The sequence below is a fragment of the Spea bombifrons genome, chromosome 6, assembly GCF_027358695.1.
Source record: "Spea bombifrons isolate aSpeBom1 chromosome 6, aSpeBom1.2.pri, whole genome shotgun sequence".
NCBI lineage: Eukaryota > Metazoa > Chordata > Amphibia > Anura > Pelobatidae > Spea > Spea bombifrons.
In genome coordinates, this window is record NC_071092.1 from 45,956,372 (window position 1) to 45,973,739 (window position 17,368).

The 17,368-nt window shown below is 43.0% G+C and overlaps 2 protein-coding genes across 3 annotated transcripts in view; one reads left to right on the forward strand and one right to left on the reverse strand.

Annotated features, from left to right (window-relative positions):
• FGGY (FGGY carbohydrate kinase domain containing) overlaps positions 1-12,655 on the forward strand; it is an 88,592-nt gene extending 75,937 nt beyond the window's left edge. The window contains exons 15-16 of one of the 2 annotated variants that reach the window (XM_053469541.1): positions 439-500; positions 12,591-12,655. In XM_053469541.1, coding sequence (XP_053325516.1) covers positions 439-500; positions 12,591-12,621 — 93 coding nt within the window. In that variant the 3' untranslated portion in view covers positions 12,622-12,655. Of the gene's footprint in view, positions 1-438; positions 501-1,352; positions 1,598-12,590 lie in introns of those variants that run through there. The other variant, XM_053469540.1, reaches the window with a different exon arrangement.
• Positions 3,192-12,861, reverse strand: LOC128500406 (E3 ubiquitin-protein ligase RNF170-like). The gene is made up of 6 exons (XM_053469554.1): positions 12,766-12,861; positions 8,370-8,445; positions 8,097-8,205; positions 4,228-4,301; positions 3,948-4,058; positions 3,192-3,600 (listed from the first exon to the last, which is right to left on the reverse strand). Exons 1-6 carry the CDS (start codon positions 12,801-12,803, stop codon positions 3,295-3,297), a joined length of 714 nt encoding a protein of 237 aa, XP_053325529.1. The 5' UTR covers positions 12,804-12,861; the 3' UTR covers positions 3,192-3,294.
• Between the last annotated feature and the right edge of the window lie 4,507 nt (positions 12,862-17,368).

A 17,368-nucleotide genomic window follows, 5' to 3' on the forward strand; every position in this document is an offset into this window, starting at 1 on the left:
CAGGCCGAGTGCCTATGACATCATACCCGGGGCAGATCGCTTATTGGGGGAGCATTCTCCCCAGTGCGCCACCGCTCAATGGGCCAGCAATATGGCAGACTGTGCCCATTGTGTGTGTCTGGGGGAGACTACTGGATGGTGTTGTGTGTGGGGATGAGGCGCTGCCAGAAAGTATATTGTGCGCATAGAGGTGAGGGGTGCCAGTGTTGTATGAGGAGGGCAGAGTGAGGGGCTGCTGGATTGTGTTGTGTGTGTGTGGGGGGGACTCAAAAGAGACAGAGAGAGAGAAGGAGGAAAGGGGGAGAAGAGAAAAGAAAGAACTGAAGCTGGAACAGAAAATGCTGCCACCCACCATTTTTTTTTTAGACCTGGGCAGTTTTTTTTATTACATTATTAATTATTACTCTACTGTTCTAAAATATATTTTTCCGTCTACAGGAGGCTATGGAGACAATGTCCAAAGTGGGGAAGGTCATTTTTCCCAATGAACAACACAAAAGGTGAGATCAGTTTGCCGATTAGCTGCACTCCCTGTCTGCGCCTACGGAGTCGGCGGACTCAATGTTTATATCGTCTGTGTCTGTAGCGCGGGGTTCCTAGCAGGGATTTAATACACGACGGCGTACCGGTAACCTGAGGCACGCGTGTGGTTACAATGTTTACTTATCTTACGTGATACTTTGTACCGCGCTGTACGGCGAAGCATTGGTGAATCATTAGCGCCATCTTCAGGCCGACAGAACAACAGCCACGGATCTTGGAATTTTTGTCACTTTGCATCCGTCTTTCAATTTCACAAAATGCTTCTCATTAGAAACAAAAACCAGAAATAATACATTTTCATTAGTCTGAATAATAATAGAAATCATAGAATCCCAAAATGTGCCCGTTTCCCCTGCTGTAAAGACTCAAACCTTAATCAGTCGCTGGTCTCGTCTTAGATTCAGGAGCCGTATGTCTATCCCGTGCATGTTTAATACCCTCACTGTATTACCCTCTACCACTTCTGCTGGGAGGCTGTTCCACTTATCTCCCACCCTCTCAGTAAAGTAAAACTTCCATTATTACATCTAAGCCTCGGCCCTCTGTTTTTAGATGATGGCTTCTTGTCCTTAAATCCCTTTTATGTTTTTAAACGTTTCTCTCCCATCTCTCTCTTCCCTCTCCCCAAGCCGGACGTATTAAGACCCCTTAGTCGTTTTAGTCGCCTCCTCTTAACTCTCTCCAGAATCTCAATATCCTTCTGTGGATCGGGGTCTCCAGAACTGCCCCCAATACTCTAGACGAGGTGTGACCAGTGACGGCATACCCCCGGCATTAATGATCCTCGTGACCTTATCTCTTGTTTACAGGTTTTACGACAAGAAGTATCGGGTGTTCCTGAAGCTGGCGGAACACCAGCGGGAATATCGCGCTATTATGGGAGATCTTTAATCCAGGCGTGTGGCGTGTGACGTGGCCAGAATCTCATCGACACAAAGAGGACTTTTTAACCCCTTAATGCATTGTTTTCAATGGGTTTAGGGACCGCCCATTGTCCTTAAGGGGTTAATAAACCGATCGATCGGATCGCAGGATATGAATCATGTATCAGAAATACGTAAACGTTTCTTATTAAAGCTGATTTGCACAGAAATAGCGAACGCCCCGACCGATGACCGCCTCTCGTCACGCGATTGCCGGGATGGTTTGGGATTAAAGTTCTCCGTGGGACTGACTTGGCAAAGTTAACATCTTTAGCTGTCAATCAAAACATCCCCCTCTAGATATCATACCCCGGAACTTTCTATTCCTGAGTTTTATGGGAAATAATCACAACATTTGCAAGCTGCTGAGGTCACAATAAGCGCAAAACACTTTTGTTTCACGAAAAACAGAGGAACCGGCAAACGTTTCCCTCCGTCCCGTGCGCTGCCCGTTCAGACTGCATTGTCGCTCTACGTGCGAGGAGCAGGTGTCCCTGTATTGTGCTCCACAGGATTTCCAGCTCCTGATCCGGATCCCACGGGAAATCCAAAGTAAAAAAGTAAAACATAACCGTTTAACCAGCGAGCGCCCAGCAATGATGTGAATAGACCGGAGTAACGCTTCGCCTGCCGCGTTTAGTACATTTTGGAGTATTTTTTATCCCGCGGAGCATTGCTTGTACCGGAGGGTTTCCAGCCACATGTAGCTTCTGGGTTATTCTATATCAACCTATACGTTATCGTAAAAGTGCTTCGTCGGGAGTACCTGGGAAAAGGGTGAATTGTTAAGGGGGCTGCAGCTTTCCCCCTAAGATGCGTCGTCAGCACTCATTAGCACCGGGCCAATAGATGCTTGTTTTAGAAGGAACGTCCCTAACGAGCTACTCAACCTACGGATTTACGGGGTAGATTGAGGATTGAGGTGTCATTATGAGACGGCTCTCATTAGAATCATATCTATATATATATATATAATGGTAGAAAACAGTCTACCCGAGATCGCATTTAATGCACCAATTACATTTTTCAGCTATGACACAGGCGGTGATGTCATCAATATGACTGTTTGTCTCTCAGATGGAAGTTTATTTTATCGTTTCCCAGGCATATCGGATGTTGCACATTTGGCAGCGGAATTATTTTAACGACCCGTAAAACTATATTCCTAAATAATGCACTTCCGAGATGTTTTTGAGGCGGCCGTGTACGGTGACGTTCGAGCGGAACGTCGAAGTGTGAATTTATTACAAAGGCACAAAACGTCCGATATTAATATTCAAAATAAATATATTTTACACTTTGTAACATAAAATACATCCAAGAACAATGTTTGCTCTGCGGTACTGGAAGCGATATGCGATATTTACAGCTATTACATACAAAAGAAATCTGGAGTTTAATGCTAAAGTCTTTGCCTTCGAGGAGAGATTAAAGACGAGAACAAATTCAATGCACATATGGGACAAGAACATGTTCCCGGGTTCTATGATCTTGCGGTATATACTTGATCCGCTACTTCTGCCTCTTCCTATAGCTATTCACATACTTTACATTGTCTATAAGACAACCTGTTCTAATCCCATATAGCCAAGATCCCTACAAGACAATCCAATCAACCATCTTCGACTGGAGACAATACAGTATCCAGATCCAGAAGGATTCTAGGATTCTATCTCCATAAAATATACACCGAGCGTCCGTCTTGGTCCAGAGTCTGTATGTGTCTACAGGACCTAACGCTACGTGTTCCACATTGAATCTCGATGTAACGTGTTTGCCATGCAGACGTTTACAGAACGCGCTGATCGCATTGATTAGTGGATTTTGTTTAATACTCCGTTAGGTTGCTCTGGGGCGATGAGTGGATGATGTTTATCCCCTCCGACCTGAGCTGCTGTAAAATGTTGATTGTGAAGATCAGGAGAATGAAGACCACCACTAAATCATCGATGGTGCTGAGAATTCCACACAGAGGGTCCCGGATCATGTCGAAGGGAGAAGATACACACAAGATTGCGCCAAAGGAACACACAATGACTCGGAGGCAGAAGATCCAGACGAGTCCACCCAACGTGAAGAGTCTTCTCATTACAAGGTGTAGTAGGGATGGAAGATCAAACAGGTAGTCTGTGACCTACAAGAGAAAATAGGTTTTACTATCTCCGGACCGACGTTGAGTGTGCAATGTAAGGTTCTGTGTGCAAGAGCCAAGCCGAGAAACAATGTCCCACCACCTTGAAACACTCGGAGGGCCACAGGACACTTGGGAGGTATGAAAGACCATTTTTTGGGGTCAGCAAGACCCACCGTTTAGCTTGGAGAGCTGCAGCTGTACATCCCAACTAACTGCAAAAGCCAATACACCAACAATGGATAAGAAGTAAGACATGTCTGAATTGCATCGAGCATCCCCGCTAGCAGCGTCCGACTGGCAAGGGTTGCGGTGGAATAATGTAAAAGGACTCGTGAGACGTCACTTACTGGGCGCCGTTTCCCGGAGAAGCGGTTATTGTAACGCCGGATGTCCTGCACGATCTCTCTGCTCGCGTTATCCTGCTGAGAGTCGCAGAACTCTTTATAGAGGAAAACAACCTACGAGCCAAACACCGGAAAATAGATTTCACTACAAATGCGACAAATCCGCTGAACTCCCTCAGAAACACGGATATCGCGGCACACGGGATCCATTTGGACCCTCTTCATCGGCAGCTAACGCCATTCTTAGCGGATATCCCGGTATGTTTCATGAGATAACGCTCACCTTCTGTCTGCAGAGAGGGCAGCTGACGGCGCCTAACCACGGGTCGTGCTTCCAGTACTCCACGAGACACGATCCTGAAACACAGAAACGCGACCGAATCGTAAGTCAGAAGTCCGAAGAGTTTATTGATACCGCTGTGTGAATCATCGGTAACTGGTTTGGATCATTTTCAGTGAAAAAAGTGTACGTTTGAGGAATAAAGTCAGATTTTAGCATAGCAGTCATCTTGTAGTGAATAAGTACATTTTCACGTGACTTCTTCGACACTCTTGTCTCGGCATTGTGGGCGATCTACCGATTATTATTATTATTAATATGATTATTATTAATAATAATATTAATATTAATGATAATAATAATAATATTTATTCCATACGGCCCGACGTATATACATTTGTACGGCGAGTTTCCTGTGAATTTCCTGCACATGTTTTTCTTTAAGAATGTCATAATGAAGGCACAGCAGCTGGGGAGGAATTAGGACAAATTGGTTCGAACATTTCCTGTAAATTCATAATTGTTTTTTTAAGGCGCGCTCTGTAATTTGCCGTTCACCTGGCCCCTGGGCCTGTCATCACCAACGTATTATTTTAGTGAAGGAATATTTAACCTGACCCCGGGCTGTGGATGGGAACCCAGCTGGGTCAGACACGACAGTTTACCAAAACACCATTTTGTCTGTATGAAGGATTATCGTGGTAATGATGTCATCCGTCCTTAGCGTCACTGTGTATTAGAAGGACTCTTTTTAACAGGGAAGCATAAAATCTACAATGCAGGGCAGCTGATACATTTTCATTGCCCAATTCTATTTAGCATGGTGGCGACCCTAACCTGTTCTACTCAATACAAGTAGGGTGTCCACATCAGGGACATACACACACACACACTACATACACACATATACACTACATACACACACACACTACATACACACATACACACTACATACACACATATACACTACATACACACACACACATATACACTACTGCTCAAAGGCTTGGGGTCACTGAGCTGTTTTCATGGGAAACCAGGGCATTTCTGGCAGTAACATAATTACAAAAGAGGTTTTCCAATCACCAATTAGCCTTTTAAACTTAAACTTGGATCAGCAAACACAACGTGCCATTGGAACACAGGAGTGATGGGAGTGATAAAGGGCCGTTGGAACACAGGAGTGATGGGAGTGATAAAGGGCCATTGGAACACAGGAGTGATGGGAGTAATAAAGGGCCATTGGAACACAGGAGTGATGGGAGTGATAAAGGGCCGTTGGAACACAGGAGTGAGGGGAGTGATAAAGGGCCGTTGGAACACAGGAGTGATGGGAGTGATAAAGGGCCATTGGAACACAGGAGTGATGGGAGTGATAAAGGGCCATTGGAACACAGGAGTGATGGGAGTGATAAAGGGCCATAGGAACACAGGGGTGATGGGAGTGATAAAGGGCCATTGGAACACAGGAGTGATGGAGTGATAAAGGGCCACTGGAACACAGGAGTGATGGGAGTGATAAAGGGTCATTGGAACACAGGAGTGATGGGAGTGATAAGGGGCCATTGCAACACAGGAGTGATGGGAGTGATAAATGGCCACTGGAACACAGGAGTGATGAGAGTGATAAAGGGCCACTGGAACATAGGAGTGATGGGAGTGATAAAGGGCCTCCGTAGATTCCATTAAAAATCAGCCGTTTCCAGCTACAATAGTCATTTACAGCATTAACCCCGTCTGCGCTGGATTTCTGATCCATTTCATGTAATTTTAATGCACAAAATCTGCTTAGATCACAGAAGGAGGTGGGAAGCTGAAGCTCCATAAGATAAGTAATTCCATATGGGTTGTTTGTTTAGGGGGCTCCCTGGACCGTCCCTTTAGCTAATAGTTTCCGTATGATTTATTTTTTTTACTTTTTAGGGCTCCTGGAAGATGGTCACTTCGTGCAGCCCTATTGGACGACGCAAGGATCAGCGGGGTCGCTCAGTGGGATGCAGTGCGGGGCAGGGGGCAGCAGGGGGCGCTGTGCCCTGAAACTGCCCCAAGTTCCATCTACGAGCTGCCAAAAAGCTGTAAGCTGAGAGTTTATAAATAGTTATCAAGGCGAACGGGAAACTTGTTCAATCACGAGCTCTTTTTGGACTGTTTCTGGTCAGGCTTCGCCGGGCATCCTGCCATCGCCGCGCAGGCTCAGGTGATGCAAAGGAAACAAGATAAAATTTAACCCCATGAGGTGGATTTTCCCAATGACCCAATTAACGTGCCATCGTCAGTCCACAATTGACTTGCACTGTGTGTGTTGGAGAGCCCTGTTGGCCGGGTCTCAATGCTCTGTCATCGTGACAGTTCCTCTGTAACACTGACACTGTGACCTTGTGACTGACCGATGGCGGCCGCGCCAGGAATGTAGCGAGAGATATAAGCGGGTTTCTAACCCTTATCCGCTGATGGGTTATCTCAGCTGCTGCGGTCCACAACTCCCAATATGCCCAGGCAGATCTGCTGCCTGGACTTCATGGGATTCAGGATACAGAGTAACGCGGCAAACAGAGCTTCTAGCCGAAGGGTGGTCTAAAGGGCAAATGCATATGGGGGCATTCCTGCAGAATCCTCCCCGAAATGCATTTTATGAACTTAGGGTGTTCACTGTATCAAAATGCAATAAATCCTTTAAACCGATCCAAAAGAGGATGCAGCCGGGCTGATAATCTGACATTACGCTCACCGTTTCCTTCTATCGCTTTACAGATAACGGTCGCTATTTATAAAGTAATAATTCCTGGGGCGAAGTTTAATATTCAACTTTCGCCGCTTGTTTGTTTTTGTGTAACTGTAATTGGCAAATTGTTAGGGAAACAGCTCTCTGGCAGAGGTGGCCTCGGTAAAAATAACACTTGGTAAAGTAATTAGTGAAACTGGTGAAATTGAAGCGAATACAGCCGGATCCTCTATGGTCGGCGACCGGCTTCTGCGTAGGAATTAGGGTATTATTATTATTATTATTATCTTTTATTTGTATAGTATGTGGCACACTAAGATTTTTAGGATGGCGTCAGGAGCCACGACGACCCCCTATACATCACTGAAAGGCTGGAATGCAGTGTTGTGACGGGCTGGCTGGCCGTGCGGATGTTGAAACTGTTTCAGCCTCTTCCTTACTCGCAGATCATTAATGTACACACGGCGGGGGTGTGTGTCGGAGCAGCTCTGTGATTGGCTAACGGGCTCCAAATATTGCACAACGGCGACATCCGATTCAGCGGTCGCCTTTAGAATGTCACGGGACGCGAGGATTCATCGCCAAACGGGGTTACGGTGAAACAAAACCTCACGAGGAAGACAGAATTCGAGCAAAATGTATTAAGATCATAAAATCTGTCTTTAGAATCTCAGGGTAATAAAACTCTCCAGCTTTGTTGCTGACACCGGCGGTTACATAAGAGGTTCCACCAAAAACTGTATGATCACGTCTGGCCGGGTACCAACCAAGCTCATCGCCTTAAATTTGCCAAGATGGTCAAGACAACCTGACTTGAGTGACGCCTTACTTGGCAAATATCCTACTTGTTTAGACAATCAAACTGAGTGTTGTTCACAACGTAAAAAAGGAGAAGAGGAGTCGTTAGGGTGGAACGTCCCATCACCATACCTGGGAACTCTCCAGGTTTGACCCGTAGAGAAGCACAACTTCTCTGGTTCACTGGGTCAACACCCGAACCCTCCAGGTTGTGGGGTCTTGATGTGCCCCAGTCCCTGCCCCTTTCTGTTTTAATTGGGGGTGTTCCCCACGATGTCAGTATGATGTCACACGTGCTCGGGTGTCCTGGGTTGTGTGCAGATTTTTATGATACATGATTTAGATAACTTACCACAAAATAAATGGCCACAGTTGGTCTCCACGGGCAAAGCGGCCGTCTGCAGACACACGGGACAGTTTAAATCCGTGTGGAAACGGGGCTGACGGCATTTGTAGGCATCCTGGAATCAGAGACAGAAGATTTTATCCGTTAGTTTAAAAAAAGACATTTTATTATTTATTTATTTTAATATATAGTTTTCAGATCTGAAGAAAAGATATTTATTTACATTAAGGAGTTAAATCACACACACGGAATACGGCTCTAATAGGGCTTACGACTTACTTTTGGATCTGCGCAATGTAGCGTCTCCTTCTCCTTTTTTTGGAAATCCATATCGGGTTTATTCACACCGAAGAATCTAGAAAAGAGTGTGCGTGCATGAGCGACACGGTTCCGCAGAATATTCGTAATGTTATATCGCGCGCTACAGGTCTGGGTTTGTATCCGCTATTTCCCCACCAGTGCAGGGGTCAGGCTTACTGGGCTGCAGTCATTGTTAGTCTAAAAGGAAAAGCCGGAACAGTTTAACAAATCTACGTATTTACAAACAACCAGAAGAACGACTACAAAGGTCTCTTCTTCCGAACCCGGCAATTACATAGCGCCTTACATTCCAATTAGCCAATGAGGGGAAGTTTCGCTTTAGCGGGTGAGGTTAGAAGAATTTTTAGGTGACGCATTGATGCTATTTATATAATTGTTAGACGAATAATGTATTTATTTAAAGGGACACTCAAGCCATCGTATGTACTTGAATGCTGCGATAGCTGAGTGTCCCCTTAATGCCTGGAGGGACCCCCGATACCTCTCTCTCTTCTCCTGCCCTCCAGCTCCTAGGCTTGGAGGAGATGTGTATGAATGGGCATCCAGCGCTGGCTCATGTAAGAGTTCCAGTGGGGTCTAATAAGACCCCCGGAACCATGCACAGAAAGCACTCCAACTGATTTTAATGAGTGCTCTTCTCTAGCCAGTGATTGGCTGCTTCAAGCAGCCAAGACAAGCACAAAAAGTCAGTCAGCCACTCACGAGCTGCAGCTTCTCCTGAAGGCAAGCGGCTTCTTGTTATAGTTTTAATAACTGTATATTCAATTATCTACTTTAACATGCATTGTAAAAAAAATCTCTATGATAAGTAAATCGTGATAATGCATGTGAGGTAATAGCGGGAAGGGCGTGTCGTAGAAGTACAAAGGTCTGTTAACACGGATACATGTCACAAGTCACGATCAAAAGACCCTGATGACCCGTGTCTACACATGCTTAGTTTATAAACATTACAGGTTGGGCCAATGTCATGACTGGCTGCCTGAACAAAGGAAAACGGATACAGCCGGACTACTCCAAAAGAAGATGGAGTCTTTAGTTGAAGTTTCTTTTCCTATTGGCCCAATAAAAGGTATCTCTGTAGTTATACTGATGGGGAAAACCATGTTTATATTCATTCATTTAACCTGTAAAAAAAAAACTTGCCTTTGGCTAGGTTTCCACTTGGGTTTTTGTCCGGCGTTTTTTTCTTGATGAAAAACGCCAGGAAAACTGCCAAGAAAACTGCCACTGCATTTACCTGCGTTTTGGCGTTTTTTCTGCAGTTTTTTCTGGCGTTTTAGCCTTTCTGTGGAAATTGCTTTTTTTGAAAACAAATGGAAATCTAGCCTAAGGCAAGGTTTCCATTTGGTGGCGCTATTGGCGTTTTTATAGGCGTTTTTAGCAAAAAAAAAACCAAATGGAAACCTTGCCTTAGGCTAGATTTCCATTTGTTTTTTTTTTGCTAAAAACGCCTATAAAAACGCCAGTAGCGCCACCTGGCGTTTTTTTTTGTGAAAAACGGCTGCAGCCAGATGTTAGCTGTAATTCAATAGGAAATCGCAAAATGCCATTTCCACTTGGCGTTTTTCTGTCTGGCGTTTTTTCAGTCCTCTTTGGCGTTTTTCTGCTTTTTTGGGCTCTGTGGCAGTTTTTCAAAACTGCAGCATGTTGACACTCTTTTTTGCGTTTTTTGCAAGAAATCTTGGCTTTTTTTCTCCAATAGAAGTCTATGGGAGAGAAAAAACGCCATGAAAAAGCCATGTGGGTTTATTGCCTTGGCGTTTTTTATGGCGTTTTTTCCACAGTTACAATGCAGAGGATGGACCCAGTATCTGTGTGTCCTACGAGAAATAGGCTGAAAACAAACAGTTTCACACAAAACAAAGTCCTGGACTGGTTCATATTGAATTTTACACCATTTGGAACAAACATGCCATTACAAACAAACATACGCGACCGGATCCTGCGTGCCAAAAGCAACAGCAAACAATTTGCACCATCATTTGGGGCCAATCTTCCCAGAGGAGCAGACATTCGGAATAAAGCATGCCTTACAAACCACAGAAAAGAGACAAAAGGGTCTACCAAGTAAATGACATCAGGAGAGGGCAGATACTTGCCATTTATCCTAATCCCTTTTAGCTGGGTGAAACTTCTAACTTGTAAAGGCTGGAAAAACTGCCTAAGGTCAAAAAAAGCAATTTCCACAGAAAGGCTAAAACGCCAGAAAAAACTGCAGAAAAAACGCCAAAACGCAGGTAAATGCAGTGGCAGTTTTCTTGGCAGTTTTCCTGGCGTTTTTCATCAAGAAAAAAACGCCGGACAAAAACCCAAGTGGAAACCTAGCCTTAAGGAGAAGCTGCAGCTAATTGGTTGCAGAAAAGCCAACAATTAGTGGCAGGAAATCAGCCCTTACGTGGGTTTTTGTTTTGTTTGTTGTGAGCATTTGCCGAGCCAGGGCTGAAGCTGACTGGTGGTAAGTCGATCATGCGCAAGGAGATGTTCGTCAGAACAAGGGTTATAGCTGGCAGACAGGCACAGGGGCAGATGCTTATGGGGGGATACTACAGAATCCCTACCTTTAAATTCAAGGGGGACACCATGAAAATGTAAAGAGAACACTCAGCCATCGTATGGCGGTTGGCGAGTCCCAATAAAATTACTGGGTTTTTTTTATGAATAATCATTAATTTTCTAGAGTAAAAAAAATTATCAAAAAATTGATTAAAAAGTAAATTTTATATAGTGCTCAATTCGATACGTTATAAACTTCTGGAACCTCTGCAGTATCAGGTGAAGTTTACAAACGCCGGAGATATATTCCGCAAAATGTTTATTTGAATTTTGGGAATGAGGGGGAAAAATGCGCATGAATGGGAAATCCTCCTAATCTATTCTGGACAAAGGACCACATTTATTATTATTTATTGATTTCTATAGCGCCGCCGTATTCCGCAGCGCTGCACGTAAACCAGGAATGCGCCATCATGTTGACGATAGGGAACGCGCTCGGAAATATTTATTTGTTTATACAAAAGGAAATAATGCGTAATGAAACGATCGCGGGGTTTATTACTTACTAACGACACAAACATTTTATCGGTTTATTGCTAGACTGGGGGAGGCAATATTGCCTTCAAGGGCAGCTCTTCACCTGCTGCGGGACTGCAAATCTCATAATGCTCAGTCAACCACGGATCTAAGGTGGCTGAGGGTTATAGGAGTTGTAGTTCTACTGCGGCTGCCTGCTGGCTACATTTCCTACGTGTTGGTATTCCCATGAACAGGTGGCTGTAGGTGAATTATCTGTGATATACGTTGAATATCACGGCATTATCTGCGGTCTGCGGCTTTCGTGTTATCTGAACTATTCGGTGAAAGTACAATCTTACTGGTTAATGAAGAGGTTAAGCGTCAGTGACAGTTTAATTGTTTTGGAACGATGTAGCTGAGATAAGAGGCTTCAAATTGCGTGTATTTTATTTGTTATTTTAGTAAATATATATATATATTTGGAGAGGTTTTCGCGTTGGAATGCATGCGTTGGAATGCGCCACGTCTTACTGTATCTGCACCAATCAGGCGCTCTTGCATTAGATGTATAAGAAAGACTAAGAGACCTCAATATGTCCGGCTTGGAGGAGAGAAGAAGAGAGAGATACAATTAACTAAGTACAGGAGGGAAGTTTATTTCAAAGGAGGAGAAATGTTACAAGAGACCAGAATCTAAAACTAGAAGATCAGGGACTTAGATGTAATGTAAAGAAGTTTTACTTTATTGAGAGAGAGGTAGATAAGAGGAACAGCCTCCCAGCAGAAGTGGTAGAGGTTAATACAGTTAGGGGATTTAAACATGCATGGGATAGACGTACGGCTCCTGAATCTAAGACGAGACCGACGACTGATTAAGGTTTGCGTCTTTACAGCAGGAGAAACGGGCGACTAGAAGGGGCTGAAGCGGCAAATTCTAGGTTTCTAAAACAAAATCAAATTCTTCAGTTTCTATGGTATATGGAAGAATGGTACATATAGAAATGTGTATTCCAGAATGTGTGGTGGATGCATGGAATGGCTCTCCAGTGTGACTGGTAGCTTTAAATGGTCTAAGGAAATTTTCGGTTGCTTGGGATAAACAATGGGCTATGTCGATTAAGGAAATACATTAAAAATGTTTGCTTTTTTTTTTCTAATAATCAGGGTGGAAGAAGCATCTGTGTTTCCAAAATGAGTGCCAAAAAAAGATTTTGAGCACAAATGGGAAAATAATTTACATTTTAAATAAAAAAAACATGTTTCTTGTAATTGTCATAAACCGATGTGAAAAGTGGATTAGTACATAGAGACCCGTTACCGACAGACGAAATATTCCTACCTGGACTCTGATGAAGGGCAGAGAGCGTGGCTGCACATGCTGGCTTCTGTATACACTCAGACTCGCACGTCTTGCACTTACACCATCTGACAGCAAACTGTTGTAATGTAGAGTCATCGGACACAGATCTAACCGCAAGCTTTATTAATTATTAACCGGATAAACTCGTGTCAAGGTTTTAATAATAAAACAAATCCTCCAAAAATGGGTTAAGAAAAGAGCCACGTGGTAAAAAATAAACAGAATGTAGCAGTAAAGTGATTACACGCGGGAGACGCATACTTTGTTATGGGTTAAAAAAAGGTAACTTTTAACAGAATCCTGAAATATTCGATCTATCAACCATTAACGCGATCATTTTCATGTCACAAGTATTGTGATCATATGACATTTGGGAAGTTCTCCTTCTGCCCGGCAGGTAATGTGCAAGTCGGTAAACGATTGGTGAATACTTCTGGTAAATTGCTGCTGATCGCACGGAACTGATAAATCTCTCCAATTAATAAGTGTTTAAATACAAAAAAATTGCACAACATCCCTATTCCAATGAATATTTGTGTTTTCTTTCAAAAATACCTGTTTGTCAATTTCATTGTCAAGAATAAAATAGAAAAATATATATTGATTGTGATATCTGGCATCCTAAACACAGGCGAGGAAGCAAGTCCATGTTTGGACTCCCCTTTTCATTTGGGGTGGGCTCCAAGAGATTTCCCCCAAAGGGTGAAATACCATACAAAACAAATTTGAGATTAAATACGACTCTAAATTTATCTCAAACTTGCTTTGGATGGCTTTTCCCTGGATTGTAAGATCCCCGAGGCCTCATAGTTCAATCAGCTTTTTGACTTTATTCCATCTTCAGTCCCAGCTGTTCAGGGCTGCCGACACTATAGGATCCTTCCATGCATTTGGTTAGACTATGAAAATATATAGAGGCCCCTACCAGGGCCGGCCCAAGACTTAATGCCGCCTGGGGCGAAGTTTAAAATGACGCCCCCCCCCGCCGATGCCGTGGCGGCGGCATTTTAAACTTTGCCGACGCCATTATCTACCCTAACCCCCCCTGTTTAAAGGTACTTACCTTTAAACAGTCCTGCAGCGAGTCTCCCTGCTCTGCCACGGTGCCGGCTTGTAATGCTGAGCGCCGGAAATTGACGTCACTTCCGGCACTCAGCATTACAAGCCGGCACCGAGACCGAACAGGGAGACTCGCTGCAGAGGAGAGAGAGAGGGGCGCCGAGCGGGTACTGACAGCTTGGTAAGCGAAAACCACTCGGCGCCCCTCTCTCTCCTCCGCTTAAAAAAAAAAGAGCTTGGGGCGGCAAAGTGCCGCCCCTTCAAAAGTGCCGCCTGGGGCAATTGCCCCAGTCGGTTCCATTGTAGGGCCGGCCCTGGCCCCTACGTTATATGCATTAGGTGGATATGATGGCTGGGGGACACTTTAAATTCTCACAGTAAGTATCCTATTCGTGTTAATAGTCATTTTTCAAATTATTTTTTTTCTAATGAACCAATAACCTCTCTGATTCATTTTTCAAGTTAAATGCATCAAAAGACATATTGACCTTTTTTTAAAAAAAAAAAAATATGCCTGTTACCACAACAAGTTTCATGCGGTTTTCGGTGCTTCTGCACTACACGTGACCTGGTTCGCTAGCAGCATGCTCAGCGCATGCATGTACCTGATGTGAAGTGCCAGGCTTGGTTTCCTGCCCACACATTAAAGCTAAACTTGGCTGTGCTGTCAGAACTGAGCCAATTTGCTTAGCCAAAATTCTAATAATTATTAAATACCCAAATTTCTTTTTAAAAATAAAATAATATATATATATATATATATATATATATATATATATATATATATAAAAAAAATAACATAAAATCAATTAATTAATTAAATAAAATTCACGCATTACCGATTTAGCACTTTCTGATGTACACTTGGAAAATACATTAAGGTCACAGCGAGTAACTCCAAGGTGCATAGGGATTCACAGGGCCCTACTATAACTTTTGTCATCAATTCTTGACTTCATTTCCAGCCAGGTCTGTTTTCTAAATATGCTCCCTGAGACTAAATTAAACCAGTCAGACCAAGTCACTTACCCATAAGCTAGCACTTAGACGAAGGCACCTGAAAACCTGCCTCGCTGGATGGACTGGTGCAGCTGTGACCAATGCAGACATTTGTCCTGCTCTGTGGAACACCCATGAATCAATGTTTCATCGGATCCAGCTTGGTCCCCATTGCAGGTAATGCATTGGCAACTAACGTGGGGAAATTATGGTAATGAACCTTTTCAAACAATGTATCTTCTACCTTAAAAAAATGTAATTGATTGTTCCTTTCAATTTATTTATATAATGTTTCCAATTTCGGTATTTAGTTCTTTTTTTCTGTATGCAGTAGCAAAAACATACAGAACAATCATGCAAACCAGGCTGTGAATAAACTCACTGAGAATTCTGCTGGTTTAGAAACATCTGAAGTTTTAGCTCTCTGGAAAAGAAATCCCCATCAACATATCAGTGTGGTCCTATCACAAGGTCAACGTAGCACCAAACCACACAGCAAATTACCCACAAACACAGGAATACACTGTTGCCTTATTCAGCCATTTGTTGAGTCTGTCTAGCATCCTCCTAAGGATAGGATAGGAAGCAGGTCCACATCTGGGTTGAGCCCCAAAGGGTAAAATATGCAAAACAGGTATCAGGTTAACTCACTGAGGACGTAAAGCTGCTTAATAGTCAATCCTACGGTGCATCACCCCGTAAATAAAAATACATATATTTGTTTGCTTAGAGATGTTCCTGTGACCTTGGTATAAATTAACCTTCTGCTTAGGACCCCATGCGACAGGTGAAAGTGGTTCCTATAGCTGTGATGTAAAGGGATCTGCTGATGAAAACTCCCACATAGGGAGGATTAATAATTAATTAATTAATATATATATATATATATATATATATATATATAAATAAATAAATAATAAAATAAATAAATAAATGTGTATGGGCTTGTTAGTTTCCTTATACAGGGAACGTTTGCCTCACGTTTTGGTTCTAGACTGTACATTTTTCCGGGCATGTGGTAAAATCAGGCCTTTATGTCAATAAAAAGTTTTCTTCTGTAATGGCACAAATGGGATACACCATAAGACAGCCGTCTGCCCTTGATTAGTTCATCTCAAACTCTCCTGGGGCTCACCCCAAGTAAATAGATGAACATAACCCTCCTGTAGTTAGAAGCATTGCAACTAAAGCCAAAGAAGGCTGATGTGTGTGTCTGTGAATGTCGGTTTTTTTGTGCAGAGAACATTTGTCTTGTGTTTCTGTTCTGGATCACCTTTATGGTGGTATTGGACTGATATATTGATGGAATTTTTACAAAGAAGCATCAGCAATCACATCTTACAGTAAAACATTTAAATCAATCCAATATGCTTGTATCTATTGGTCGGTCTGAATGCCACATTAGTCCAAACTGTCTCTGCTGTAGCAGAGAGAAAGCCCTGGAATCTTTTCCATCACACCCTTGGCTTTGGTGAGCTTGTAGACCAGCCTAGAGGACCACAAGTCTGGTTTGATTCCCTCCAGTAAGTTTTCTTTCACAAGCTTGGGAACATCCTGGCAAAACCAGGGTGTGCATAACAATCATATAGCTAGAACTGTTCCACATATCCCATTTCAAGCTCCTCCACAAGAGAAGAAAGTAACAGTGAGACATAGGATTTCCAGAAGAGCCATTTGTGTCAACAGCTGATAAATTGGAAACACCTTTACCATTATATATTTTACTCTGTCCACTGCGGAGATCCAGATGAAGTGAGAAACTGTTCTGGTGATGATGCAAAGCAACTATAGCCAAGGGCAAAGCCATACCTCATGACACTCCATAAACTTGATAAAGTGCTTATGCAGTATATAATTCCACATTATACTGAAATACATTATTTCAATGAAAAGTTACAAAATCCTTCCCTGTACAGCAAGCAAAATAAAATATATTTATGCGAACTATGAAAAGATCATCTCCAAATTTAAGTTGCACAATGTTTCAATGCACTTTGATTAAAGGTGGAGATATGCAAATAAACGCACAAGCAACCAAATGACTGACACTTGGTCCTTTCCTTCATCAGTTTTGGGACCAAATGCAGCTATTTCTAGTGAAAATGTAAAAAAAAAAAAAAGTCAGGAACAAAATTCATGGCGCTTAATAAGAATCTACCCATCAGCCAATGGACTGCCCAACAGATAGGGACAAACATGTTGGGAAGGAAGCACCATGTGTTCCATTATGCAATTAGGCGTAAGCATCAGTTTTTCTCCACCGCCTTCAGGGACATACTACATTTGATCTTCATCTATATGGTGAGAGACTGTTTGAAGCTTCTTAGATCTTGTGTATAACGGCTTATTGGAAAACCGCTGGACAGCAACTGAGACTAACAAGGAATTATTGTTTTAACGCCCTCATTTCATTATGGAAGGCGAATTCCAACAGGTTTCTCTAGCGAGAACGGCTGAGCAGACCCTGTATAACTGAATGGGTTATGAGAAATGTGATGGACCAACCATGGACCTCAGGTTGTCC

Coding starts and splice junctions, on each gene's coding strand:
- LOC128500406 (XM_053469554.1), bottom strand. CDS start 12,803: ATGTGCAGCCACGCTCTCTGCCCTTCATCAGAGTCCAG. Junction 4,302..8,096: donor CTGTGGCCATTTATTTTGTG/GTAAGTTATCTA, acceptor TCTGTGTTTCAG/GATCGTGTCTCGTGGAGTAC. Junction 4,059..4,227: donor GCCCTCTCTGCAGACAGAAG/GTGAGCGTTATC, acceptor TTTGGCTCGTAG/GTTGTTTTCCTCTATAAAGA.